Source organism: Bombus vosnesenskii, unplaced genomic scaffold (genome assembly GCF_011952255.1).
Source record: "Bombus vosnesenskii isolate JDL3184/JDL3185 unplaced genomic scaffold, Bvos_JDL3184-5_v1.1 scf7180000013267, whole genome shotgun sequence".
NCBI classification, from domain to species: domain Eukaryota; kingdom Metazoa; phylum Arthropoda; class Insecta; order Hymenoptera; family Apidae; genus Bombus; species Bombus vosnesenskii.
The window spans coordinates 4,287,847-4,315,017 of NW_022882927.1; the positions used below are offsets into that span (position 1 = coordinate 4,287,847).

General features: G+C 38.7%; 3 protein-coding genes and 1 long non-coding RNA gene across 8 annotated transcripts; 1 reads left to right on the forward strand and 3 right to left on the reverse strand.

The window, feature by feature from the left end:
- On the reverse strand, positions 1–4,769 carry LOC117230882 (general odorant-binding protein 83a-like). Of its 4 annotated transcripts, none has more exons than XM_033488771.1 (6): positions 4,638–4,667; positions 852–977; positions 709–766; positions 435–629; positions 143–207; positions 1–71 (listed from the first exon to the last, which is right to left on the reverse strand). In XM_033488771.1, the coding sequence occupies exons 1-6, from the start codon at positions 4,650–4,652 to the stop codon at positions 45–47; spliced, it is 486 nt and encodes a 161-aa protein (XP_033344662.1). In that variant the 5' UTR covers positions 4,653–4,667; the 3' UTR covers positions 1–44. The 4 variants fall into 4 exon arrangements, with proteins under 4 accessions (XP_033344662.1, XP_033344664.1, XP_033344663.1 ...); XM_033488773.1 differs by lacking the exon at positions 4,638–4,667 and adding an exon at positions 1,627–1,923; XM_033488772.1 differs by lacking the exon at positions 4,638–4,667 and adding an exon at positions 1,627–1,923 and having other exon boundaries at positions 852–1,134.
- LOC117230881 (double-stranded RNA-specific editase Adar) lies at positions 4,021–13,081 on the forward strand. The gene is given in 9 exon segments (XM_033488770.1): positions 4,021–4,436; positions 4,521–4,597; positions 4,683–4,743; positions 4,945–5,775; positions 5,872–6,257; positions 6,346–6,640; positions 6,700–6,890; positions 12,400–12,508; positions 12,511–13,081. Coding segments are annotated over 9 exon segments (2,034 nt in total). The 5' UTR covers positions 4,021–4,384; the 3' UTR covers positions 12,543–13,081.
- A 229-nt stretch (positions 13,082–13,310) lies between these two features.
- Positions 13,311–21,370, reverse strand: LOC117230879 (major facilitator superfamily domain-containing protein 6). Of its 2 annotated transcripts, none has more exons than XM_033488769.1 (11): positions 20,961–21,370; positions 18,758–19,283; positions 18,059–18,451; positions 17,853–17,974; positions 17,557–17,782; positions 17,342–17,482; positions 16,682–16,951; positions 15,927–16,185; positions 14,867–15,157; positions 14,185–14,250; positions 13,311–13,916 (listed from the first exon to the last, which is right to left on the reverse strand). In XM_033488769.1, exons 1-11 carry the CDS (start codon positions 21,368–21,370, stop codon positions 13,906–13,908), a joined length of 2,715 nt encoding a protein of 904 aa, XP_033344660.1. In that variant the 3' UTR covers positions 13,311–13,905. The 2 variants fall into 2 exon arrangements, with proteins under 2 accessions (XP_033344660.1, XP_033344659.1); XM_033488768.1 differs by having other exon boundaries at positions 13,328–13,916; positions 14,138–14,250.
- A 5,023-nt stretch (positions 21,371–26,393) lies between these two features.
- LOC117230711 lies at positions 26,394–27,171 on the reverse strand. Its single transcript, XR_004492826.1, has 2 exons — positions 26,631–27,171; positions 26,394–26,562 (listed from the first exon to the last, which is right to left on the reverse strand). It is a non-coding gene; the product is annotated as an uncharacterized LOC117230711 (long non-coding RNA).

Genomic DNA, 27,171 nt, shown 5'->3' on the forward strand with positions numbered 1-27,171 from the left:
TTTTAATACTCGAGTATCTCCCTGCGGCTCTCCTGACGAGAGCTCTAGAGGAAAGGTACGCTCTGCAAAATCTGTAACGCGAATAGGAATGAGTTCGTCTCTGTTAAACGAAGAAATTCTGAACAAATGAAAATGTATCTACCTCTGGGTGATGTCCTACGTAACATTTGATCATCTTGTAAGCCTTGTCGCAAGGATCGTCACTCTCTGAAAGTAGGTAGTTCGATGTTAGAATCATAATAATTGCGCACGAATGATCATGACCCGGTAGAGCAAATTACCGTCTCCTATTTTGAACAAAACTTTAGAATTCTCAGCGATCGTGTATTTGAATCATGTTTAGTGGAACGCTGTTAACCTAATAATCCTAAGAACTTAATATCCATCTACATAGCACAATTTACATGGAGAACGAAAACGCGTGAAATACTCACGAACAGATTTACACTTGTTAAACAATTTCTTAGACGAGTCTTGCATGCTTCGTGGTAGATGTCGAAGCGCCCTTTGCACATCTACCTCCGCGTTCTTATCTAAGATACCGTGCCTCATCATGAAGCACTTGAGGTAGCACTTTAAGTTTTGATCTTCCTGTTCCAAGTCTCCGGCTTTCATCCGTCTTAATGCGGCTGAAACGTTCAAAGAAAGATAGTAATACTTCATTACCGAAGCCTTTGGCTTCATAATTACAGATGCTGTATAGCATACCCCATGAAACCTTCGATTCTCTGCGACAGTCCTTCCTAATATCTGCCTTACCAAGATGCTAAAAAAGGACAGAAATAATTGACTGAAATTTTTGACAAAATTTGTATCATTGAATCTTCCTTTCTTAAAGTACAATCGCTTACCAACAAAATTAGGATCGTCGATAGAACGAGAAAGAAACGACAATTTCTTAACATGTTTCTTCTAATGCTCTTGATTCGCAAGGAACGATTTAAAACCACTTCGAACACCAACGCCTCAACTGGAACCTTATCAGCCCAATAGCCAGTTGTTACTCGACCATTCGTATAAACGTCAAGATTTACGTAGATCAAAATTATGTCGGGCAATTAATCAATAAATGGAACTCAAAGCAATTCGATAATCAATGGCAAACGTATCAATGAGTCTTACTAGCGCTCCATGCTAAAACAGATGTCAACTTGTCAGATTTACTTGTCCGTCCATCGTCGACATAATCGATCAGACATAGCAAATCGAGCCACGATAATTCAACTAAGAAAACGTTCGAGCAATGCATTAATCATAAGTTGTCTAAGGGTCAATCGGGATGCGTTAAGTATCGGAAATGGCGCGTGTCATACTAGAAAGATTCTAACATCAAGAAAAATCCGAAGATTTCCCTTTCCTTTTTTTCTTTCTGCCAAAAAGTCGGGAAAAGAAGAATTGAACGACAGCAAGTTTTTTTCCAAGAAAACTTCCAATCCCATGAATATTTCGGTATTCTGTCTGTCGCGACGCCGATCAATTCGTCTCGGGAACAAAAAGCTCACGAACTTTTTCCTGGCGACCGGCGTTGAGATACGTTTTCGATCAACCTAGATATTCCAAACGACCGGGAATATTCTATTCCCTGGAGCATCCCGTTTCTGGTTCCTTTCGTTAAGAATTTCTTACCTTTTCCCTCACTTCGGAAACTGGCGAATCATCGTCAATTTCTTGACGATTGATCTTGTCCTGCCAGATGTTCCATAAATATTATGCTCTGCCTGTTGAAAGATAGCAGCAATATTTAACCTTGCGACAATTTATCTTAAGTGGACACGTCACGTACTGAACAGTACCGAGCAAGTGTCGGAGAGAACCTCGAATACGACACGATTACATATTGAAACTTACAATTAGTCTACTATAACGTATTTACGCTTACTATTGCACGAATAGTTAGCTCTTGTTCTCTTCGTCTCTATATAAAGTTGTATTTTGTCCAACATCTAAATTAGAAGAAATGTTGCGTGCGTAATTTCTCGTTTCTATTACGCTAGAATTGTTGCTAATTATTTAGAAAGCTGCCGTCATCTTGGATTTCGATGATTCTACTAATATGGTGTAGAAGTCAACATTTCGGGCAAAGGTTTTCTCTGCATGTTACAACCTCACGCCTAATCCAATCCTATATAAACTATGAACAAAAGATAAAAATTATCTCCGGGTTAGGTACTATTTTATCCAGCCACCGTGAGACAGCCGGCAACCCATTATGCTAACGCATACGCTGTCACGGACACACAATAATAGGTAGAATAATGTATTCTACAATGTTATAGTGTTACTGACAGTCTTTTACAAATACCTCGCAAACTAAGAGCATACAACAATATATAGCATATATGTAACTCGCATACAGCGTTATGCAGACAAAAATACATAGTGCCATTTAAAAAGATCAAGGTATCCTTGGCTTGTCATCGAAGCAGAATCTTTTTTGAAATTCGTAATATTGCAATTTATAGTCGACTGCAAGCCGATTAACTTTTGATTGCGTATTGACCAGTGAGGACTGATTTTTAGACCACCCTGTATGTGTAAATCGTCAGATTCCTTTCAAATTTTGTCAGTATAATCACGATAGTTGTATTTCGTTCTAATGCTAATGAAATTCCAAAATTTTATATAGCATTGTGGCGGCACTCGACGACTTCGCGACACAAGCATAATGTCATCAATGCGTACGCGGCAACGGTCGCAGACGTCTAACAAACGCGTGCATAGTGGGAATATCGAGAGGTAACAAAAGAAAAGAATCTGTTCAAAGATTCATTCGGTTTTGAACAGCAACAGAAGTGCAAAGGGTCAACTGTAAGAGCAAAGTGCAAAGGGTCAAGTGTAACAGCGAAGCAAACATAGTCGAAAAGCGAGGATTGTTGATTGTTGGTAGGTGACTGTCGATTGTTAAATAAATTATATTGTTGAACATCGAGAGTATTTTTTGGGCACCTTGCATCTAACACCACGTCAGCATACATAAAAAGTTTCTAATAGTGTTCGTATACTTTCGTCAACCATCCTATTTCTAGTAGACTATCCAAGAGTTAAAAAGAAAAAGTTGATCATTCGAACTCATCGGAATATGAACTGTGCCAATCGTTCTTATGGAATGATCAAATTACAGCAACCGTTGTACAAACTTATTGCGTCAGTTATATCTTTCTCTTCGAATGAATAGGGATCGAAATGGAAAAACTCTGTGAACCATTATCGTTAAAACAAAAAAGACGAACGTACAAGTTGAGAAGTACGACATTGTTTCTTTGATTCACGTATTTTTCCAGTATCCAGATATTAGTCATCGATGATATCTTATACAGGGATTCCCTGGCGGTAAAGTTTGCTTCGGCGTGTACTTAAACCGTCGTGAGAGGTCACGACGTTTAAAATACGAAGAGAATTACGATTCGCGACTTCTACTCCACTGAAGAAGCTTTGAAATTGTAGAAAATTGAAAATAATCACGTGATGGGCAAGAAAACGGGAAGAAAATTACCATTGATGACGAAAACAACGGTGAACATCTTTTTCTGTGGTTTTGCATGCCGCGCGTGTGCTATTTTGTCTCTAATAGCTGTGGTTTTATTTATAGGAGCAGGAAAAGATACTTCCAAGGCGGGTTAAAGTTTTCGTATGGCGAAACTACCTTCTGATAAAAATACGTGAGTATCTCGAATTTACCATTTTATCGCATTCGTAATGTTCATTATTATTCGAAGATATGAATGAATTGGTATTATAGTAGCACAATTAAGATGATACATGTTCTGAATGGCAAATATACTACATATGTGCTATTCTTTGCACGCGTAATTGTTATGTATGTAGGTTATAAAAATGTGAAAAGAAAAAAGAAACGGATTTTCTATGTCTCCGTGATAATCGTGCAATGCTATTTTTAGTCATTCTCGTAACATAAAAACAGGATGTCATATCCATCATATACATCTTATGTAAACATTCATGTGTCTGTCTACGTTACACCTTAAACTTTTCATGCATCGTTACGCTGATTCTAGCGCAAGAGTCCCATCGACTCACTTTTGAATCGACTCTGCGCGCGAGTTTTCTTTGTCGTGTGCGTACTGCTCTGCGCAATAAACAAGCTGCGCTACTTTGAACAAGAAGTGTGTTGTTATATCGGACTGATTAAAATCCGCATTCACGATTGCCCGCTTTCTTTTTCTTGTGTCCGTATATCATTTTCTTAAAAAATTTGCGATGCAAATACGCGCGATAAATTAGGTTATGTCGAGACTAGCAAAAAAACAGCAGTGGCGCTGCGGACATATCGTGACACGAGTATAATTAAAATCAATGTAACGTACAGTGCTTCAAGACAAGATTCTTTTCCAGTGCGTTTTTCAACGCATTTGTTGGACAAGAAATGTCGAACGGATTAACGGTGTTGCATAATGACAAAGACTCTAACGAAACAAGTATGAAATTCAAACATTGATCTTTTATTCATCCATCGCGTACACAATTTTCATAATCGTATTCTTTTCATTTCCGATCTCCAGACTGCAATGTATCCACAGTCGGTGCTAGCACTGCTGCATCTCCTGCGGAAGGATTGCAGGAGACTCACTTGACAGGGGTGAGTTTCACTTAATTAAGATCATTTTTGGAATAGATACCTGTTCCAAATCCATAGCACTGGCTTGTTGTTGTCCTCTTCACAGATGGAGCAGCCAAATATCTCAAGATCAATCTTGAAGAGACCTGCAGAATCAGAACCTGAAGGTCAGTGGCTGGTTGCACGATCTTATATCACGCTATTGAGCAGCACTTAGTTGTTACGCATGTGCATATTAAAGATGATTTGATAGAAACAAGCAGAACATGGATCATCTTATAAGTCTTTCAGGTTCAAGTTCTTTTGAGCAAAGGAAAGCCACCTAGAATACACCAAGTAAATTAATCTGTTTCTATTATTTTTGTCAGGTACGACCAGTCCAAAGAAGCGTCACAAGAATCCACAGCCCAAAAATGCGGTGTGTGCCCTGAATGAATTGAAAACTGGTGCGGTATACAAGGTAGTTGACCAAACTGGTCCTACACATGCTCCAATATTTACGATAGCAGTACAAATAGATGGACAAACTTACGAGGGCAAAGGACGTACCAAGAAAATGGCAAAACATGCTGCTGCTGAGCTAGCTCTCAGAAACATTATACAGTTTAGAAATACACCAGAAGTTCATCAAGCAATTAACACTTGTCAACCTTCTATTCCTCTTGAACCAGATTTTACAAGCGACGTTACGGAACGCGATAATCATCTAGTAAATGCTTTCAAAACTTTGACCCAAGAACCAAAGAGCACAAATAAATTTTTAGAGAAAGGGCCTGTAGCGCTTATTAATGAATTATATCCTGGTGTAGTGTATAATTGCGTATCTGACAATGGAGAAAGTTACGCAAAATTTACGATATCGATCACAGTCGATGGAGAAACATTTGAGGGAACTGGACCAAGTAAAAAATTAGCGAAAGCTGCAGCTAGTAAAGCAGCGCTAGCTAAATTAAGGAACGTTCATAGTTCTTCGTTCTGTATACCTCTTCCGGTTCGAGTATTGCCAAACTTTCCCAGTAGCGGACATTGGCAAGATCAAATGACGTTACCTCAAATGTTAGCTGATAAAATTGGCAAGATGGTAAACCAAAAATTTAGCGAATTAATTCAATCGAAGCCGCAACATGCTCGTCGTAAAGTTTTAGCCGGCATTGTTCAAACTAAAGGATCGGATGCAGAGTTAATATGCGTAACAACTGGTGAGAAATAACTTTTTTTTATATAATTTCTTGTATAAAAACTGAAAATGTATACAAAGAGATTATATTATTTTCTTTTTTCTTTTTACATAAAAGGTACCAAATGTGTTTCTGGGGAGCACCTTAGTGTTAGTGGTGGTGCTTTGAATGATTGCCATGCAGAAGTAGTTGCAAGGAGATGTTTGTGCGAATATTTGTATAAACAATTGGAGCTTCATACAGAGGATCGTGGTGCGGAATCTATCTTAGAACCGGCAAAAAAGGGTTTCAAACTAAGACAAGGAATTCAATTTCATTTATATATAAACACTGCTCCTTGTGGAGATGCCAGAATTTTTTCACCTCACGAAGAAAATGAGTCTGTCGACAAACATCCAAATCGAAGAGCAAGAGGTCAGTTGCGAACCAAAATAGAATCTGGAGAAGGTACCATTCCTGTAAAGAGCTGCGAAGGTATCCAAACATGGGATGGTGTACTTATGGTATGATGTATTCTATGTCGAATACGATCAAATAAATACTCTTCATTTCCGTGCAGACTTTAGTGCAAATATTTATTTCAACTTATAGGGCCAAAGACTGCTGACGATGTCGTGTTCGGACAAAATAGCTCGGTGGAACGTACTTGGTGTGCAAGGTGCACTTCTAAGCCACTTCATCGAGCCAATTTACTTCCACAGCATCGTTCTTGGCAGTCTATTGAACCCAAGCCATATGTACAGAGCGGTCTGCGGACGTATCGAAAACACAATTCAAGGGCTACCACCACCCTATAGACTCAGTAAACCGCTAATGAGTCTTATCACATCTTCCGAAGTTAGACAACCTGGAAAAGCACCTAATTACAGCGTTAATTGGACAATTGGTATGTAGAGGAAAGGAGGGTGATTTAAATACTTCATTGTAATTTGTTGTATCTTATAGGTCAACCAGAAGCTGAGGTAATAAACTGTACCACTGGAAAAGACGAGTCAGGTAAACCCTCTAGAATATCCAAGCAGGGGCTCTTCAGGAGATTCTACAATTTACTAGGTAAACTTGATACTATAGATGACGCTGATAAAAATCAGTGCCGCCATTACTTGGATGCGAAATCATCCGTACAGAATTACTCGGTAAGTCGAAATAATCTCATTAGACACCGATACAAGAGCTGTGTTCATCATTATTTCGTTTAATTTTCCCCTGCGAACAGCTTGCCAAGCATCAATTGAAGGAAGCTTTCGTAAAGGCACATCTTGGGAGTTGGGTTAAAAAACCGATCGAACAAGATATGTTCGAAGTCGATATCTGACTAAATCAGGGTAATAATAAGATCTCTGCAGATGATACAGTGTTTCGGTTATCAAACTATGTAGTTCCTACTGCAAACTAGACCGCTCGTTCAGCGTGTTATGATATGGCAGAATGTGGCATCAGTAAAGCATAAATCATAGGTTCTCACGCATGTCTGGGACTTTGGGTTGTACGATATGTTCATATACAGAATCGTGTTCAGAATGTGAAGAAAAACGAGCCATTAGTGGCTTATCTAGTCTTCGAGCCGTCGAAGGTTTTACGATTCGATAGTTGCTCAGTTTAGATATAGGGTTATCATAACTTTCGATACTTCGAATCTTAATCTTAATCGTTAGTATGATGTCAATTTCGACAATTTTTATAGACTGTTAGATGAGTAAAAAAATTTTCGTTTCGCAACACAAATCATGTTGAAAAAAGTGAAAAATTGCGTAGGTATTCACAAGTCGATAAATTTCCACGTTTTGACACATATCTAAAAATTAGTTTAATGATTGGAAATTCTTGTACTTATTCTATTTAAAAAATGGAACAAGTAATAACCAACAGGTAGTTATTTGAAAACAATCGTGTAGGGGGAAGGAAAAATCCAAATTGACGAATATTTCGGGATTTTATTCGTGCCTGCAGTATTTACTAGGCTTTAGGAATAACAGTGATATAACATGCATCAAGTTACATCCCTAAAGGCTGTGACTACCGAGTATAGGATCTTCATGCAAATTAAGTACTCTGTTGCAAAGTTTTAACGAAAAATGACAGGAATCGATTCCTTGTCGGCGTATTCGATTGTTTCGAGTTACAAATAATTATGTTTTTTTAATTATCAAACTAAGTTACATTGCGTTAATATTTTATGATACTCGTCGACAAAGAATCGGCCCTCGACAGTTCGATGTCGTTATTATTGGTTTTCATAGGGAACAAATGGAAGAGGAAATGTGTGAGTAAGAATAATCGACATGAAAGTATGGATGAATTATATGAGTCAGTAGGTGAATGAAGAAATATACATTATATTATTAACAGTTTTAGAGAATCCTAAGGTCATTGCCTCACTGTGCCAGTATTATACACTTACTGCTATTCTGCCGTAATGACACACTGCCCGGTGTCGGTCCAGTTTTGCGTGAGAAACTCGACAAATGTACAAACTAATCTCATTTCAAGTATTACATACTAGTATTAGAAGCAGCCATTACGTCGAAAGGACTATAGTTGTATATAGTACAACATCGGATGTTGTTAGTTTCATTGTTATCAATTAGATTGTTATCAATTTGATTGTTAACAAGTATTGTTTGTTATGTACTTTCTTTTTTTTCCTGTTGCAATTTTCTTTTCTTTTTTATGCAACAATTCAAAAAATGTGTACATGTTTGTGCCAATAAGAACTGGAAATCAAATGCAATAATGCCAATGATAAGCTAATTTAACCGATGTTTGCTATGTTTTCTAAATTTTTCATGAACATTTATTTAATATGAAATAATTCTTTGAGTTGAACTTCTCCAGTGTTATCAACGATTAATTCTTCTTCGCGCTTAAAGTTTCAAACAAACGAATTCTACTATAGCCGCCTTTTTCTGCTTGCTTCTTGCCATTTGCATAATACATATATTACACGTGGATCCAATCTTTACGAACACACATTCAATTTACATATTTACAAGTGTGTATTGAACCTTTTGTGCATAATAACCAAACTAACTTATACAGATACTCACTTGATCTGGGTCGGCTATGTTGTTCTCCGTATTACGGAATTATTTTACGCATACCAAGAAAAAGAAAAGAAATAATACTGAGAGAAGAAGAGAGAGGAAACGCAGGTGTGCACAAAATTCGTAGTATTATAAATGGCGAAGAGTCATAAGAGAAATAGATCGCCGGAAATGTGTGATACAAGTGGCGAACGTGAAGTCCACGTTGTTTATCGTTCTTTCATATTACACGAAAATCAGTAGTAAGTTTTATGACGAACTAGTTTACATTCATAGGGTAGTGTTTTTATTAAGTAGAGACTAAAGGAGTGCGCATCGGTTTCTCTTGACTTTTCCGTATTTTCCTCGTATCTTTACGAATTGCATCACGTATACACTTTACATATATACCTATATATGTATAATGATATATTATTATATTACATCACACACGCATATACACACACACAATCACATACCGATCGGTACCTATAGAGAGAAAAAGAAAAAATGAAAAAAAAAAGACACTACTTAGTGGTCAATGATCAAAACTCGGAGTGAGCATAATAGTTGTTAATTAATTTACTAGTCCTATCTAGTCAATCATTGATGCAATTTTCGATTCTTCTCCGAATCATACTTGGGGGAACATAGCTTAGTATACCGATGATAATACGAACTCGTAGTCGGCTAGAATTTAAGCTTGACTAGTGCCTCTAGATGTAACTTTGTCCAAAATAAGTAATACCGATATAGGCAAAAGAATATCGAATAAACCTTTATTTACCAAGTACTGGGTGTTATCTTGCGATCATTCCCACTAATTCTTACTGTATCTTGAATAAAAAGAAACGAAAACGAACAAAATGTTTGCTTATTACGTCAACTTCATATCGCATACCTGGAATTTCCAACTGATATTGCGTCATTTTATGGAACTTTTATAGAATATTTTGAACAAATGGCTACATAACTATTGGACAGAAAAATTTAGCGAGTGTTCGTAATTAACAAAATATTAATTCATTCATCCGTTTTAAGAAACGCATGATATTCGCCTCTTGCTTTACGCCTTTGAATGCATCCTATTGCTTGCGCAGGTTAAGACCTCAATTGATTTCAATGTGAATAAAATATTATTTATGAATAGCTATAGTGGCTAGAAAAAGTATTTGTACACTTTATTCTTCCAGCGAAGCATTTTCTATTAAGTGCTAAATTTCACTTTTACAATGTCAATTTTTTGCAGTTATATGAAATTACTTAGTATATAAAAATTAATTATATAATTAGCATGTAAATGCCATGATAAATACAAATAATGATGTACAAATACTTTTTGTAGCCACTGTATATGCATGTTACGAATTTATTTTACGTTTGCAAACGGGCAGGTTAGCTTAGTCATGGAAGGAAAGCGTAAAAAAGACACGGTTCTCTTTTGTTGAAACTGTATATTAATTACATCGTTACTATATATTATATCTTTTCTCTGTTAATAATCTATTAACGACGCTGTACCTATCGTACAGCTATCGTTTATCGCGCTTCGCACATGAATCCCTCGACAGGCCTTTCTCAATACGAATACAATGAATTCCTCAGCTCGTCGATGAACAGCTCGAATTGCGAAATGAACCGAATTCTATGTACGTTACTTCAGTCATTTGAACGCGAGAACGTATTTAAAAAAAGAGAGAGAAAAAAAAACACGAAATGTATGTACGAATTGTGATCGTATGATATAACAGAAGATATGATCTCAGCCCGTTTGTTCGCGATCACGTCGTATTCCTTTATCGCGAATCGTTCTCTCTCGAGAAGTATTAGAAACGAAAGACGTGTTATCGGTCGTTCTACCGACGATACCAAGCGAGACGAAGTAATCACGTGCGAAGCGGCTGTTCCTCGAATGTTACATCGATTTTTCTTCAACTTAATCGCTATATGATATGTATCGAGTTCGCCAAATGTTCCCTGTCATGCACTTTTCCTATATCCTCCACTTTACGGTTACGGTGACTATCACGAGATACGCGTTGGTATGGGTGAAAAGTATGCTCGAGCAAAGTCGCTCAAAAAAGAAAAAGGTAAAAGGTACGTCGAAAGAAGAGGAAAGAGAAGATACGTCGTGTGAAATATTAATAGAAGGTGAAAGTAAAGTTAGAATCCACCGTATGTTTTGTTCGATCGCATGACGTTGGCTACATTATATTACGCAATATGTAGCGATTCCTCAGACGTTCCTTGCTTTCCTGCTACTTTTTATTCCTGCTTTTAGAATTCTTCTCTGACAGAAATTTCTGATCTCTTAATAGGTCTACGTGATAGGAAGACTTGGAGTTAAATGTCATTAAAAAAGTGTTCTGCCCGGTTGGTAACGACACGCAATATTGCTTGTTGCGAATCGTACGATTATTATTAGAGAGCTAGTTGTCGAAGAACGCGAAACAAATAATTGATAACTTCATTTATTTCGAGCACGCCTTTCACCGGATGCCGTGTAACAAATCTAACAGGCTTGACAGCGATTTTTCTTAAATCTACGAAAGCAAACTATAAATGGGACGCCAGAAGCATTCGTTTACGCAATGTCCAACAAAGTATCGTATTCAAATTATTAGAAAATCACATGCATCGGGAGTGTGGCCGACCAATTGCAAGCGCTAGATCTCTATCCAATCTACTATCATTCGATATTTGTCTTTCGATGATTAATTAGATAAGTGATCTCATTGTGTATCGTGCACGTGTGCATGTTAGTCGCGAGACAATGAGGTTCGATCCACGTTGTTCGCTGTCTTATTACGTCCATCGGACATTCTGATGGAAACTGCGTTTACAACATCAGCTACTACATTATGATTATCCGTTTCGTGCTTACGGGCGCTGTTGGCCTAATTCTATTCGATTTCGGTGGAAGGTGTCCTCGAAAACCGGTGTTCATACAGGGGAACAATGAGAAAACGAAACACCCCTGTGACACGTGTTCATTCTGACGCACACACATACGATTAATAATAATGTAACCGTACCGACTACGTAACAATACTGAGCTAAAAAGCACTCTGATACGTACAACGCTATGCCTTAGTGTTTAAATTTCATTTAAGGTAATGTAGGTACAACATTACGTCTAGCTTGTGCCTCGGGAAACGAGATTCCGCTTGGTTCAGGCTATTCGCACACTTAGCCGAACCAAATCGAACAAAAATACCCCATCGAGTGAAAAACATTCCGGGGTATGTGCTCTCGGATCGCTTTATCTTCGATTCGAGCGGCTTCGAATCGAGCTTTCACTTCGAACAAGATCGAATTGAGTGCGTTTAAAACGATACATTGTCTGACTGAAACTAAGTAGTAAGAAAATAGCGATGGCTCGAGAACTTCAACGTTGATTCGGGCAAACGCACGACGTTAATAGTTTTATTGAGATTCCCACGATAAAGACCGGGTTACGCTTTCCATCTTTATCACGAATCCGCTTAATTATCTCTCATTATTAACAATATCATACACCTAACGCGGAGAAACGTGGTTTCCAGTTCACATAAGAAAACAGTATTTGAATTAACAACTCGATAGTCTACAGTAATTACAGTACGTGTGAAACATTTTACAGATACAACACGCAACGAGCAACGTTCAGCCTAGAAACGGAAAACAACGGGCGAACGAGAGAAGAGTCAAGGGTCATTCTTTAATATTCACACGCGAAGAGAAGCAGAGAGAAAGAGAGATAATAGTATTTACAATGATCTTTAGCGATTCACGACTTTCGTCAAAGAATACTAGATACGCAATAGTGGAGAGAATCGTAACAAAACGAGAGAAGCGAAGGGAGTAATACGATTTTGCACATCAAGATACACGTAATAGTTACATCGAATTGCTTGCATTCGAGGGCGCGGCCGTGACCCGAATTTCATCGAATTCTCGAATCCGCACGATGAGAAACTCGCAAATCGATTTTCTTCGGCCGATTCTGTTTCAAATCGCGAAAGTCTCGACTGACCGGTTAGAGAAGATGGAATCTTTGAAAATCTCGTTCTCGTCGATTCGTGTTTGACAACCGATGAAAATGCACTCGAACGCTACCATGGAATGCAAGTCTTTGTATAGGATATGAGTTTTCGTTGAAGCGACCCCGCAGATCGTGTTGTGCCGTACTACACGTGTCAGGTATATTACGTACATAGATTTCAGTCACGAAAGACATTTGTTTTCTTTGCTGTACATCGTGGCCTTTTATGCATATACACGAGATGATCCGTGTGGTACGTGAAGATCTTGTCTTCACTTGCGTCTCAAATTTGTTAAAATAACGTTAAAAGTGGATTCTACGAGACGATCACGTATCACGGGACCAGCACGTTTATATCCTAACAAAATATTTCTATCGGATGGCTTTCTTTCGATTCGCGCTTGGACTTTCGTCTCGTATATTTCGCAGACGTTCCTCTCATCCGATCGAAGCTGCCCTTCGGTGCCCCCAGCGAGCGATCCTCACCTATTACGCATGTTTTTTCGAATGTTTTTCGTCGATTACGTTAGCGTTACGAAACTCGTAATCCCAGCAGTGTTCAACGGTAAACAACAAGATCATAGTGAGCAGGCACTTTTAAATCATCGCTCCATCGATCAGTCTCATGGTCAATTCTTTTTTATCTTTTTGAATGTTGCGCTTTATCCTTTCGATGCTTCTTCAAGCTTGATAATCGAATTGTTAGCATCGGAAAGAATTCTCTCTGTTTATTTGCTCTTTATACCGTGATTAATTTGTCGCAATAGTTTGCATCGACGCTATCAGGCGTTTTTAATGCGAGTATAACGAACGGTGTTGCTCCAAGGAGGCACCAAGGGGTTTTCATCGAACTTTTTTAACCGTGTAAAAATTCCTTCTGCCTAGCACTCCGAAGCTGGTTCTTCGTTTTCGGTTCTCCAGAGAACATGCCGGTTATCGACCAGCGTTCCATGAGCATCCTAATCACCTCAAGTGGGATCGAACGTCCCGGACTGTTACCATTCGTAGTCGTGCTGATGGAAGGGGTTGGTGCATGGTTGTTGAGCGTGTAGATGGGTCACTATCGGCGGTGGTTTAACCAGGTCGAATTCCCTGCTAATCACCTCATTGTAAAGCTGTGAAACAGAAGAAAACGGAATTATAGGGGTAATCAGCTGGCACGACGACGGTGTTGATGATTGTATAAAAATAAAAGCACGAAAAGAAATAAAGAAAAACGTGTTTTTCGTTCAGAGAGTATAGCCTTGCGTAGAAGTTTTCTCTCTTTTTTTTTATCATTTATTTTCCAACAAACGTCTTCTTTGTGGACGTTTTAGTTAGAATGATTTTACTAAACCTGGAAGCTCCTACGGATATACTCGTCCTCGCCATTGCCAGTCATACCGTAATTATATCCACCTCCGCCGCCGCCTCCAGTGTTCAGAAATGGATTCGTCGGGTTTACTGGGCCTGAAAATGTATTTCATCGTGTACACGCTCGAATGAACAATGCAAAAACTTTCTTTAGAAAGGCCCGTAATAATTATTATTAGCGATGAAAAGATCTTCTCTCATCGACAATGACTACCGACAAGCATTTTAATCATTTGATTCATTGGGAGTTTGGTAACATATATACTGGCTATAAAATATATTTGCATATATCCTTATTTTCCAATGAAGCGTCTTTTTTACCGTTTCTGCATTTCGTTTTCATAGTATTAAATTTTTGTAGTCATGCGAAAGTATATATTATTAAGTGATACGAAACTTGATGTGAACCTAATTAATTGATACATAAATTCTGTAATAAATATAATAGCGTGCAAGATAAACTTCTTTAAGGCTCATATTGCAATTATTAATTGAAACGCAGCTAGTAGTATTGAAAGACTAGAATTAAAATCTCTCGCCTATTGTGAGATTCTTATTTATTTTGCAAATATAAGAGCCATTATATGTAGTTAATATTGATAAAAAGCTATAAGTAAATCTTTCAACGCAAATTTACTGAGTTTATCATCTATCTTGCGGATCCTTTCTCTAGGAAGCTTCTCAATTACGAACAGAGAAGCGGAAATCTCACCTCCATTCGCACCTGGCACGTTGAGAGTATCGCCAGATTGGTAAGTGGCGCCGTAGCCCGTGTCTTGATTAGCCAATTCGTGCAGTCGAGTAGAGCTGAGAGCTCGAGGAATGGCGTTGCTAGGTACACCGTGCGGTGCCAGATGTGTCGCTTCGGCTACTTGACGAGGATCCTCCGTCTGTGGCAGCTCGGAGACGAAGCCTGTATCCTTTCTGTAAAAGTTGATGAACACGAACGCGCCAAGAACGACGATGCAGATGAGACCGTAAGCTCGGAATGTCGCAGTTGTTCCTAGGAAATTGTACGAGAAAGAGTCCCATTTAATGTAGGAGAAGTACAAAATGCATATAAATGGAAAGACACAACGTACGTAAAAGGATGTGTCTTTGTGAAAGTCTGTGAATGAAAATTCTGAACACGTTGATAGAATTGAAACGCTAGCAGGAATATGACCAGTCTTAAGACGCAAGTCAATCAATTTAGAAAGTTGCGAACGACAGGTAGTAAGTAAAGTTTCATCAATCAGTTTCGACAGGAAAAGTATGTTAGCATTTCTTCGATGTTTAAGAGATTTTGTAATACATCTTGCGCAATAATCTACCAATCAATGATATTGATGTATTGATATGTTACGAGTCGTAGGTCATAGACATTCGAATAATTAGGATTATCTACTGACTTGTAACTTGAAAACTTTGTTCGTAGAACTTGATTTGTTTCATTAGCAAACTTGTTGCTGTTACGTAAGGGAGTTTATTAATTCTTACAACCTGTAACTCGTGACTTAGAAAATTTCACTAATTAGTATTCTCCCAACTTTCTGAGAGAATCCGGATTTGGCAAATCGATGTTGCATAAATGTCGATGAGACACGAATATTTTTTGGTGAATTTAGCCTTGATCGATTTATTTAAGAAACGACGTAGGCAACGTTGGAAAGCTATTAATAACGTAATCTTGTGAATATTCCAAGAATCAATATCGAATTACTTGCATTTCTCGACACGTGGTCAACGTGAATCGATAAGTCATCACGCAACACAGGGTACTAAGAACTCACCGTAAGCGTCGACGAACATGCCACCGATCACAGCTCCGCATCCCCTGCCAAGACCATGATGGATACCTTGAAGAACACCCTGCGCGCTCGTACGCAATTGTGGAGGCGTATTATGAGAGATGTAGCTGCAACACGCGGCCCACACAGCCGCATGGGTTATTCCCTGGATGAATTCGAAAGGCAGCACCCACCATGGAATCGTCAGATAAGAAATATAAAGGAAACGAAACACGTTTCCACCCAGTCCCATGCACAACACCTGAAATTGCGCGTGTGTATTTACTTTAAAAATAAGTTTCGTAATCACTAAGTGGCCTAAAGGTGGTGCACGCAATCCATGTTTATTATTATGAACGTATGTTGCAAATATGATGAAAAATGAAGTTAAACACAAATATTCTACTGTATCCTATGTATTCTATTGTATAAGAAGTTACCTTCTGCATAAATTTACTATGAAGATTATTTTCATGTTATGTCTAACATAGATAGTTCTGTCCTGGCATATGTTATCGCGTTAACATATTCGAGACAGATTTTTCTCAACCACGAACACAAGAATCATGATACATCCAGATTTGAAAAAATGGAATAACGTAAAAGTAACTTTTGAAATAGGATACGTAGCTTGTTCTAAAAGTTTTCAGTAGATTCGGCAACAGAGAACCGTACGATAATTCGGCAATCTTCGTAAAAATTAATTTCAAAAGGATTAAATTTAAGGGTTCTTAATGAAAATTAAATGAACGAACTACCTTCACGTGACCGATTTGACGGATCAGTTTAAAGCTGAAGAAGTAAGCGAATATCTCGGAAATGTGATTGATCACAGAGGCGACACCAAATAGAGTCGGTGTGCCATTGTAGTCCTGAAGATGCCAAAAGAGGAAGGTAAAAATCAGCCCGATACCGAATCCCATGAACCACGCGACGAAAAGGAAGGATGCGCACTTGAGGTCTTTGAATTGCTTCAATACGGTCACCCATTCCGGGATCTCTCGCGTCGTTTGAGCGAACATTTTCGTCTGGAACAATACGAAGCTCGTTTAAAATGCATAATAGTCTCACGGGATCGATATCATCAACCCTTTGCGCTCCAGAAACATGTTAATATCTCTTTCCATCAACCTGGTAATTAAAATGTAAATTCATGAGAAAATGTGTATATTTCAATGTATTAATGTAAGTACATTTATATTTTATAATGTCTCAAATGTCATCTGAAATAATCGCACATATGATTTCCTGAAAAATAAGATTTAAAGGAATTCATCCCTTTCGAATTTTATTGTAGACTCTAGTAAAAAATTGATAGATATTCCTCTGGAATGAAATTTTCTGTGAATTTCACCGAGAAATCGTGTCAGTACCACTTTGTAGTTCCGAGTAAACACTTCAAATCAAGAATACATTACCTTGCCTTCAGGCGGTTGTTGTTTCACATTCAGATTTACCCCTGCAGACGAGTCCTGAAGACTGGGCAGATTCAACTGTTGAGACAGTTGACTCTGCAGTTGCTCCTCCCTTGTTGGTTCTGCAGGAGGCTTCTCCACTTCCTGCACAACGAGACGGATTACTTGATTCGACATTTGGTCCGTGATATTGGTAACCATGATATTTGATCACTCACCAGTTCCGTGACCGGAAAATCGTATTTAAAGTTGATCTGCGTGGCAGTGATCAGAGCGGCACCCATGAGGACGCTGAAGATCGCGAAGCAGATCGTATAATTCTTCTCCATTGCATCTGGACCGCATGGATGCTCGGAGAACGCAGTGCTGTGATCTAAAGCGATACCGACGAAGAACATAGCAAGACCCCAGCCTAAACTACCGAACATTCGCTGGTGACCGTACCTGTACCAGAAAAGAAGCTCGAAATGCAAAGAAATAATTAGAAGTTCGATGTTAAACAGGAAAAATTTACTTGTCCGCGTCTTCGCCTAATAAAGTGATGACGGCAGAGTCAGCTAGAGTGATCGCAGGCGCCGAGAAGAATTCACCCACTATCACCAACAGTAACAGGAGGAAGAAAGTTTTTTGGATGTCCTAGAACAGTAATTGCTTGTTAAGCGATAACACGAAAGTGAAAGAAAAGCAGCTGCAATTGTCAAATACGAAAGCGATATGTACCGGCAATCTGTAGACAATCGAACTGTAGAGAGGTTTCACCCATCCTTTGTTCTCCTCTTCGTTGTAATTCGCAGCATTGGAAACACTATGAGGACTCTTGCCGGAATGAGGTACGTTGACGTAACGTTTGGTCCTAACCAACGGCATCTGGACATCTTCGTCATTATTTTCGTCATTTTCGTTCGCTTCTTCTTCTTCCTCTTCGTCCAACAAGGATACTTTACTTGGAGAGTTCACGGTGACCGTTTGAAACTTGGATAGAGACTCCTTCTCCTCTGAAATTTCATCATTGGCGTCTCTTTTCACCATGACCTTCATTGGTGGTGGTTTCACTCTCGTCTTGGTATGCGTATACGCCTTCTTTGGTGGTCTTCCATCGTCCAAAGGTTGGTTCTGAAATTAATGAAAATTAAACTTGATGACTCTTTGATTGAGCTAAATAATAGTGATAATTAGACTGTGGATTTTTATGTATTTGTGGAAAGTTTAAAGGCCCCGAAAAGCACAGAACGTATAGAGCAGAGCAACGTATTTGAATAAACAAATAATAATTCTGTGTAACATATTTCAGTGCCACATTCTTCATTCCGTCATTTTCGCTGTTTTGTCACATTTTGATACATTTTTCTTAGTGGCACTGAAATTTTTCAATTTTGTTACGCACTTGTAGGTACCTCTGAAACAGAGAACAGAGCTTACATTTAGGAAACGTTTGTATTCGAGCACATCAGCTGGACGGTTTTTCCTTTGCAGAGTCTCAAAGTCGATAGTCTTAGCTTCGGGATCGTTTTCTTCGAACACCAGCTGTTTGTATTTTAAATCTTCGACAGGGCTCTCTTCCGTTGAAGTACTTGTTCCTTCTTGCGTTTCTCTTCGAACTCTATCGTTATTGAGATCGTAATTTTCTCGTACATCGTTCATCGTGCCCTGATTCATTTGTAAACTGAGAGCCGCCAGTGGATTTAGCTTGCTGTCTTTACGCAGCCTCTCGAAAACGACGTTGTCCGCTATCTCTAAACATTCTTCGTCATTTCGATGATAAAAATCGTCAAGATTGGTGGACCGTTTAACTATTCTTAATTTAGGGTTCGGTGGTTCCAGATACGGCGTGTTGTTTCGTATAACCCAACACGATGTGGCCGGTGGTTGCATGAAGGCCAGAGGAAGAGTGAAGATGATCCAGCAAGACAGAGAGGCTAAAAAAATCACCTTGCCCTTTTGCCACCTGAAAAAGAAACAACCATTTCCTAAGTAAATTTGGAACTGTGTGATTTGGCTTGGTCAAATCGCGTTTCTTTCTGTCCTCGAGGCGGATAAATCGATAAGAGGTTGAAGCTTTCTCTCCCGGCTTTGCTAACCCACGCAATATTGGATTCTGGATAATATCCACTAACATTAACCGAGCAAACTGTTTATATATACAATCCAAACATACGTGTATGTAATACCAGTTAAAAGGGCAAGTAAGCAGAGACACGTAAAAAGAATTCTATACTCGTGTCATTCGTCCAACTTACATTTCTTTAAAACATATTCATTGATATTTGAACTTTACCACTAGCATTTTATTTTTCTATTTAATAACATATATACATACACATAGTGGGTCGAGAAGGTATTCGTACACTTGTCGACATTCTTTATGAACATATTGCGTGTGTTACATGAAACGTTTTGAAATTTCACTGGTACTGTAGCTAAACACTAATATCATGGTTATATTTTTGGTAGAATTTGGAACGATTCTAAACGTTATACAGAAGTTACAGGATATTTAGTACAAGCATATATCCTGCAGAGATCACGAAAGTATTTAAGCAGATGGTCATCCGCAATATTAATAAGCCTCAGTATTCGGAGGGACAAATTGTAACGCTTATTATATGCTTAAAGTGGATTATGTAAGTACTTACGAGGTATCAGGATGTCACGTTATTTAAAGGAAAACGTAGGAGCAGGGACCAAAGCATTATAGATAGAATGAGACGTGAAAACGTAGAAGAGAAGAACAGATATTAGAGATAGGGACAGGAAAGAAGGTGTAATGTCTGTGAGAGGAATATTGAGACGTTAAAATATTTGATAGAGGACTGTGCACACGAGTAGAAAGAATAAACACAGGTGTGGACAAGATTTTGGGATATAAAAAATTGGAATAGATGATGGAATGACTAAGGAAGGACGAGGAGAGAAAAGATAAAGAATAGCAATAGAAGTGGCTGATGGAAATAATAGCTCTAAAATAAGAAAAACTTCTAACGTAGACTCTTAATATGCAGTAACTAGGTTAAGAATATTGGAGGATAAATGAGAAGATCGGAAGAGGAAGTGTGTGATTCAAAAAACTATAACTAAATCGCATTTATTGACCGCGAGGTCGAAATCAAATAAATCGTTACTATTATACTTAAAGCGGCTATTATACTGAACTTTTACTAAATATAAATTTGTAGCAAATATCTTGCAACCCCTGTATATATTTTCAGATTAAATTCAAATTTTTTCAATATAGTCTTGCCAATCGCGATCTCGTTATAGTGTTAATGAAATATCAAAATGTTTCATATAATACGTACAACATGCACATACAAACTTTCTACGGCAGGTGTACAAATACTTTTGCGAACCATTGTATAAGCAACATGTGCAATTTACTACGAAAGCATTCGAAATATAGTTGAACCGAAAGATTTAAAGCTTGTCAAATTCGTCGATATTTGAACTTTGCCACTTTGGTATTCTTTTTTTAATAACATATATATACAACATGTACGATATGCCACGAGAGTATATAGTACATACAATTTACCGAAAAGACTTAAGATAATTGCCATCGAATTGCACGAGTAACTCTCTACTGAGAGTTACTGTGTTTACCAGTCTAGTAGATCGAACCTCTCACCTGTCAGCCAACGAACCCCAGAAGGGCGCGCTAAGGAACTCGATGAAGGGTCTTAGTCCCATCAGGAGACCGCACTGGCCGGCGTTCATGCCCATCTGCTTGAAATAAACTCCCATCAGAGGAAAAAGGGAACCAAAGGCAGAATAGAAGAAGAAGTAGAACGTTTTCACGGTAAGCAATTCCTGATCTACGGAACCAAACAGGTACTCGATCACGTCGCTCTTGCCACGAATCTTGTGCGTCGCCTCTTTTGGTTGAGGATACAAGGTGGGATCGACCTCTCCTTGGGCTTGTGGGTCCACTATGGGCCTGGCTCCTGGCACCTGTTGTATCGTTCTACCAGGACCCTCCTGCGATGTTCCATCGGCTGCCCCATAATCGTAATCCTCGTGTGCACAGTAATTCGGCATGACTGGAGTCCAGGACTGTGGCTATCCTATCCTCGGATCTACGCTCTTTTTCCTCTGAGACACTTAGATTGAATCGAATGGAGGAATCGACGACCACCGTGGTATCCAGAATTGGAGAAACGATATCCGACCGATTCTAAGAATCGGCCCCACCTTGAACTATTCACGAGTGTAGTTGCTCGAGTAAGTTCTCCTTCGAGCGTCTGTCGTCTTTCGGGGATCACCAGCTACAATCCTTTTAGACGAGCGTCGAATCGATGGCCCAGCGTGTGGCACCTTCTGCTCGCGAAATCGATAATCCTGGCAGTGCGCCCGCGCAACTTGCACCCCCTTGCGCACCCTACCGACGACTCGGCCGGTGACACATCGCTAGCGATGGACGCTCGATCCTATCCCGTACCAGCTTTCGAACAAGTGGTCTAGGTGCTCTTGGAAATCGTGTTGTATTTCTTTCAAATTCGATATTTGACAAAAACTGGAGATCTTTGGTAAACGAAGGATTAATAAAAGTGGTTAATAAGAGTTGGATAGAAAGAGTATGTAGATCTTCGAGAATTATATCATTAGATAGTAGAAAAGTTTGGATATATGTAAAGCGTACTGGAATTTTTCATTACTTAGAGAGAATCTCGTGGGCAGTAGGGATTTAATAGAACGTAGATTTTGGAAAATTATGTAATTAGATAACGGAAAACCTTTTAGAATATTATTGTAGAAATCCTTAAAACTTCAATACGTATTTGAATATCTTTCACGAGTGAGAGACCATCTCTTGTTGGATATAGAAATTGAATAGAGAGAATACATAGATCTTACGAAAGTATACGATTAAATAATGGAAGATAATAATAAATAAACAGCGAGTGATGCAAGAACTCGAACACTTATCGCAGAACATTTTTAGAAATATATTATTTGCATTACATGAAATATTATCAATATTATGAGTCTCAGGACTATCGTGATTAAAATAATAAAATTAATGACCAGTGAGAACGTATATAAAAAGTGGAAGATACTCATTGCGAAAGTACACGTGAAAATTAGCACGCAGTATGAAGAGTATTGTATCGGAATTTTCCAAAAGTTATTCAAAGGCTAGACGCGTCTCAAACCCTTCGCTAGAGTTGGCACTAGTTTCTGACCAAATCTCGAAACCCTTGGCTTTTTCCACTTTCATCAACCCTCTTCTTCTGCGATTCTTGCGCAGTTGACAGTACGCCGGATATCCGGCTTTCAAGCGTAGCGGCCTGATACCATTAATGATTTTATCCCTGTTTTTTCTTTTCGCCATTATCTTATCGCTTCTATTTTTCTTCGCGCGTTTTCTTTCTATGAGATATCGATTGACCTGTTAATTGATCAAACGTAATAACCAAAAAAAGAAAGATCGTAATAATCTAAAGGAGCTTGTTTATTTTTTGTTTGGAAGAAACAAGTTGTCTGGAGGTTATCAGTTGGATGTGAAGCGTGAAAAAGTTTCGCCTGGTGAGTAGAGTAGTCTTCAGACTGTTTAGGGAAACCTACTTCATGCTGAACGAAGACCGTGCATCGAATGTCGAAGACCTTGACCGCAACTTACGTTCTTTCCTTTATCTTAGTAAAACCAAGCGTTCCGGTCGATTATTCTTATCGTGGGCGGCACAGGGGGTTGAAAGTTTGTCGTTGCATCCTTTTTATTTACGTGCAATTTCTAAGGCGTTCTATCAGCTTGGATTGCATCTACATAGGTCACAAATATTTATTAATTACCAATAATTATACAAATCTTTTATGAATCTATTATGTTTGTTAGAGGAAATATTTTGAAACTTCACAAGCTTTGCAACGACAGCCAGCTGCTATTTATGATTACACTGGCAAAGTTTAAAGCAAATCTTAAAATGTACAATGGAAGCTACAAAATATACATTAGGTTGCTCCGAAAAATTCGTAGAGAGAAGTAAAAAGGATTTAGCTGGGGTTACACCTTTTACCATCACTATTCCTTACGTTTCCTCTTATATTCAGCATCCTTAGCCCATATCTTCTATCGCAATTCCTACAGTACATATTTCCTTTTCATATCTTATATTTAATATGTCCACGCCCTTCATTCTATCGTCATTTTTCACATGCCTTTTTCCACATTCTGTTTCCAATGTTTATTAAACCGTGCTCCATAGCCCATTTATCCTCTACATTCCATATCCTGTACTTTAGTTCCTTTCCCCTACATTCCAAATAGAACTACCAATTTCCTCGAACTCACGCTCCATATTCCATGGGGCGTATATGTCCAACATATATTCTCCATCGCGTATCTAGTGTACACGATCCAATACTGACATCCCATATCCAATATTCTCTACCCCATGACGCTATTCCATTCTTTTCATTCGACATTTTTCTATGTCTCACATCCTGTTTCTCGCGTCGTAGTTCATTAAATCTGCCATTCCAAGTCAGACGCAAGAGAAAACCCAGAGAATGCACACAATACGTAAAATGTACCTCGCAAATTGCCTACAAGACATTTTCACTTTTCGCAAACGAAATTCGTTGTCCGCAAATTCCACAAGAAACCGACGCTTTTCACGACCAAAAGTCGCCATCCGACAAAATGAATTTCGTTGGCCACGAGTTTTAAAGTATGGGATACTGGGAAATGGATTTAGAAAAATTGGTCATTTGAATTGGGATGTAGAAAAAAGGAAATAGAATGTTGGACATGGAATATAGAGTAGGAATGTATATGAATAAAAGATATATGAAATGTGCGAGAAGATATGTGATGTGAGAATTAAGATAGAAGATATGGGCTAGCCATACTAGATGTGGACTAGAGAATATGAGAAACTGGGTATAAATTATTAATTATGACATGAAGAGATGAAATAAAGGGAAGTAAAATAAAAAATGAGGGTTGGGAATATTAGTTATTGGACATAGGATATAAGACAAAATATACCATGAATAGAATGTGAGATGGAAATGTAAACTGTGGAATGGGCTTGGACATGGGATAGTGGATGTAGCGATACGTCTCCGAAAACTTGATACAACCTGGAAGAAAGCGATTCCTGGTGTAAAGCTAAATCGAAAATATAGACTAAAATTTTTTCATATGGAGCTGCGTTCTCGAAAAAGTCAAGTTTGAATGTTCGTTAAGTACGCGTGCACTTAACCCGAGCTTATCGTTTACCCGATACTATCCTGTATTAGCCCGGAGAATTCACGTCAGCCCAATTCACATCGAAGTACGTAAGTTTCCACTTTATATTTAAGACTCCGCGAGTCGTAGATGGAGAAGAAAAAGCTCGCTATTCTCTGTAGTTTACATTTTCCATCCGAGATGGTCTACGGTTAAAGGATGACGTATCTGATATCGATGAATCAGAACAGAGCACGATGCATGTGCATGTGCGTGATCGTAAAATTTTTTCTCGCGATAAAACCGGAACTGGGATTTTGCAAGAAGTTCACGCACGTAAAAAATTTCATAATCTTCACGAAGAGATTGCCTTCAGTCGAGAAATTATTTTGACCCGTCTATACGCTGCGAAGGGAAAGTTTTACAAAAGTGTACACTAAGTGCGTATTACTCTGCTCAAATAAATTGAGTTCAATGAAATTGAAGTTTGAAACGCAAGATCGCAATATTGTTGGGACATTTTTCTTGCTCCTTTTATGATCCAGCATCGATCGTACCGCTGTTCACGGATAAAGAGACCACGCTTGTTCATACGATTAATCGTTATCATCTCCAACAATTTACGATTGGCATAAAAGGCTCCTATTCTCTACCTAAGAAGAATCAGTGACGCAAACCCGCATGGCCTTATTTCAAAGTTCAAGTATGAAAGCTCGCAGAGGGAGCATTCGTGCCTAGCTTCACCTAGACGCATGGCGATAATTCGCGTGCGTCATTATTTCGATGATACACTCATTGACTTCGAGATTCGATTGCTAATGGAGCTTTGCACAATGATGCGCTAAAGAAATTCACGAAGAACGCGTAAATATCGATAAACGAATATTCATCAGAGTATTGGGTTCACGAACTCGATGATTATAGACAGGAAACAAAACATGTAACTTACGAGATAGAAAATAAATATATTTTATGCTATAATTATATTATACAAATGAAACTACGACTAACATATACAAATATCGTTTTAAATTATTAAAAACTATTTACAAAATGCAGTCGCCAACCCCGAAGATCTTTTTATTCTTCCACCCTCCCTCCCGCAACCCCCGGTTATTCGATTCAGTGTCATGTTAATTGCCACCTAATTTCTATAGTTGAAGATGTCTTTTGATATAGGGTCCATATGGGATTGACCCTCGAACGCCGTCTTAGCGGACGTCGAGGAGGGTGCTGGTTTTGGAGGACCTTGGAACATGCAGGTTTTCGCTGTCTTCAACAGGCGACCATCACTCGCCGTTCGCCAATAAATTGTGCGAACTGCTTGTTTGCCAGCGACGTAGCTTACGGCTCCACCGATCAGCATCTGAAAGTGAAATAAAACGGAAGATTGATTTATGGATTTCAACGATCCACTGAGAAAATGTAACGATTCAGTATTGTAGATATTTATGGTCTACGATCAGAAGTTGGAAGTTACAGTTGGAAAAAGGAAGGAAATGAATAATTAAATATCGTGGGCATTTGTAATCTGAAATCGAAAGTTGAGAAGTCAAGAAGAGAAAAAGAATCGAGGAAAATCTTGCAAAGCAAAGTCTTTTACGAACGAATCATCTCGTATAAGTAATCGCACGTATATTTATATAGAATAATATAGAGTAATGTAATTTTTGGAAATATACGTATACCACAGCGAAGAGTGAAAGTCAAAGTTCCGAAGCAAAGACCAGGAAAAAGAAAGAACGAAATAAACGACACCAAATAGAAGCGCTCACCTTTGTTTGCTTTACTCAAGTCGATATACCGTGGACTGGATGTTGGAGATAGAACTGTGAAGTTCTATTTCGTAGCTGGTCGAAAACTGGTGGAAATAACGAGTTGAACTTGTCGTAAGTGTCTCTACCTTATGAGTACACGACCGTACGAGGAGGAAAGCTGAACTGGCGAACTGGTCTTCTCCGGTGGATAATTTATACGATAAAGACGACGTCACGGGATCTCGCGATAAGGGGAAGTTAGCGTCATTCACCGTGATCACCGAATCCTGAGAAGACAGCCACTGGTGGGATACTTTTAAACATGGCAGCACAAGATTTAGATAAACGCCGCCGCGTCGTTTCCACTTACCTATCGGTGCATCGTTATCGAAGCTTCTAGCGTGTAAAAGCAAAATTCGATAAACAGTCGACCACTGTGGCGCAATTGCGGAATGCTCGGTCGGTTTACCAAAATGTGGATTGGTCAAGTAAAGCATAACTAAGAGAAACTATAAACGCGTGGAACGCGTTAATGCGGTCATACATCGATATAGTAAATCGGATCGTGATAACGTGACCTTGTATCGTTACTTCCGAACGATCTTATTTTTCATACGAAACACAGTAATTACGTATTATGTATGAATACAGAGAAATGTTAGTAAATAACGGCGAAGTGAAGCATACGAGGTCCGTAAATCATCTATACGAACGATACCTTCTTCTAAATCATTAAACAGTTTTTCCTCGATCGCTTGCCGCACATGGAAATTTATATGTGACGACACGCGGCTCGTATCGTTGAAAAAATAGTCTCCTGACAGAGATAACATTTCGCATCATCTCGATGTACTTTGTTTCTGACGACAGTCGATGTACAGTTTCTCACGAGAGTACTCGACACTTGTAGA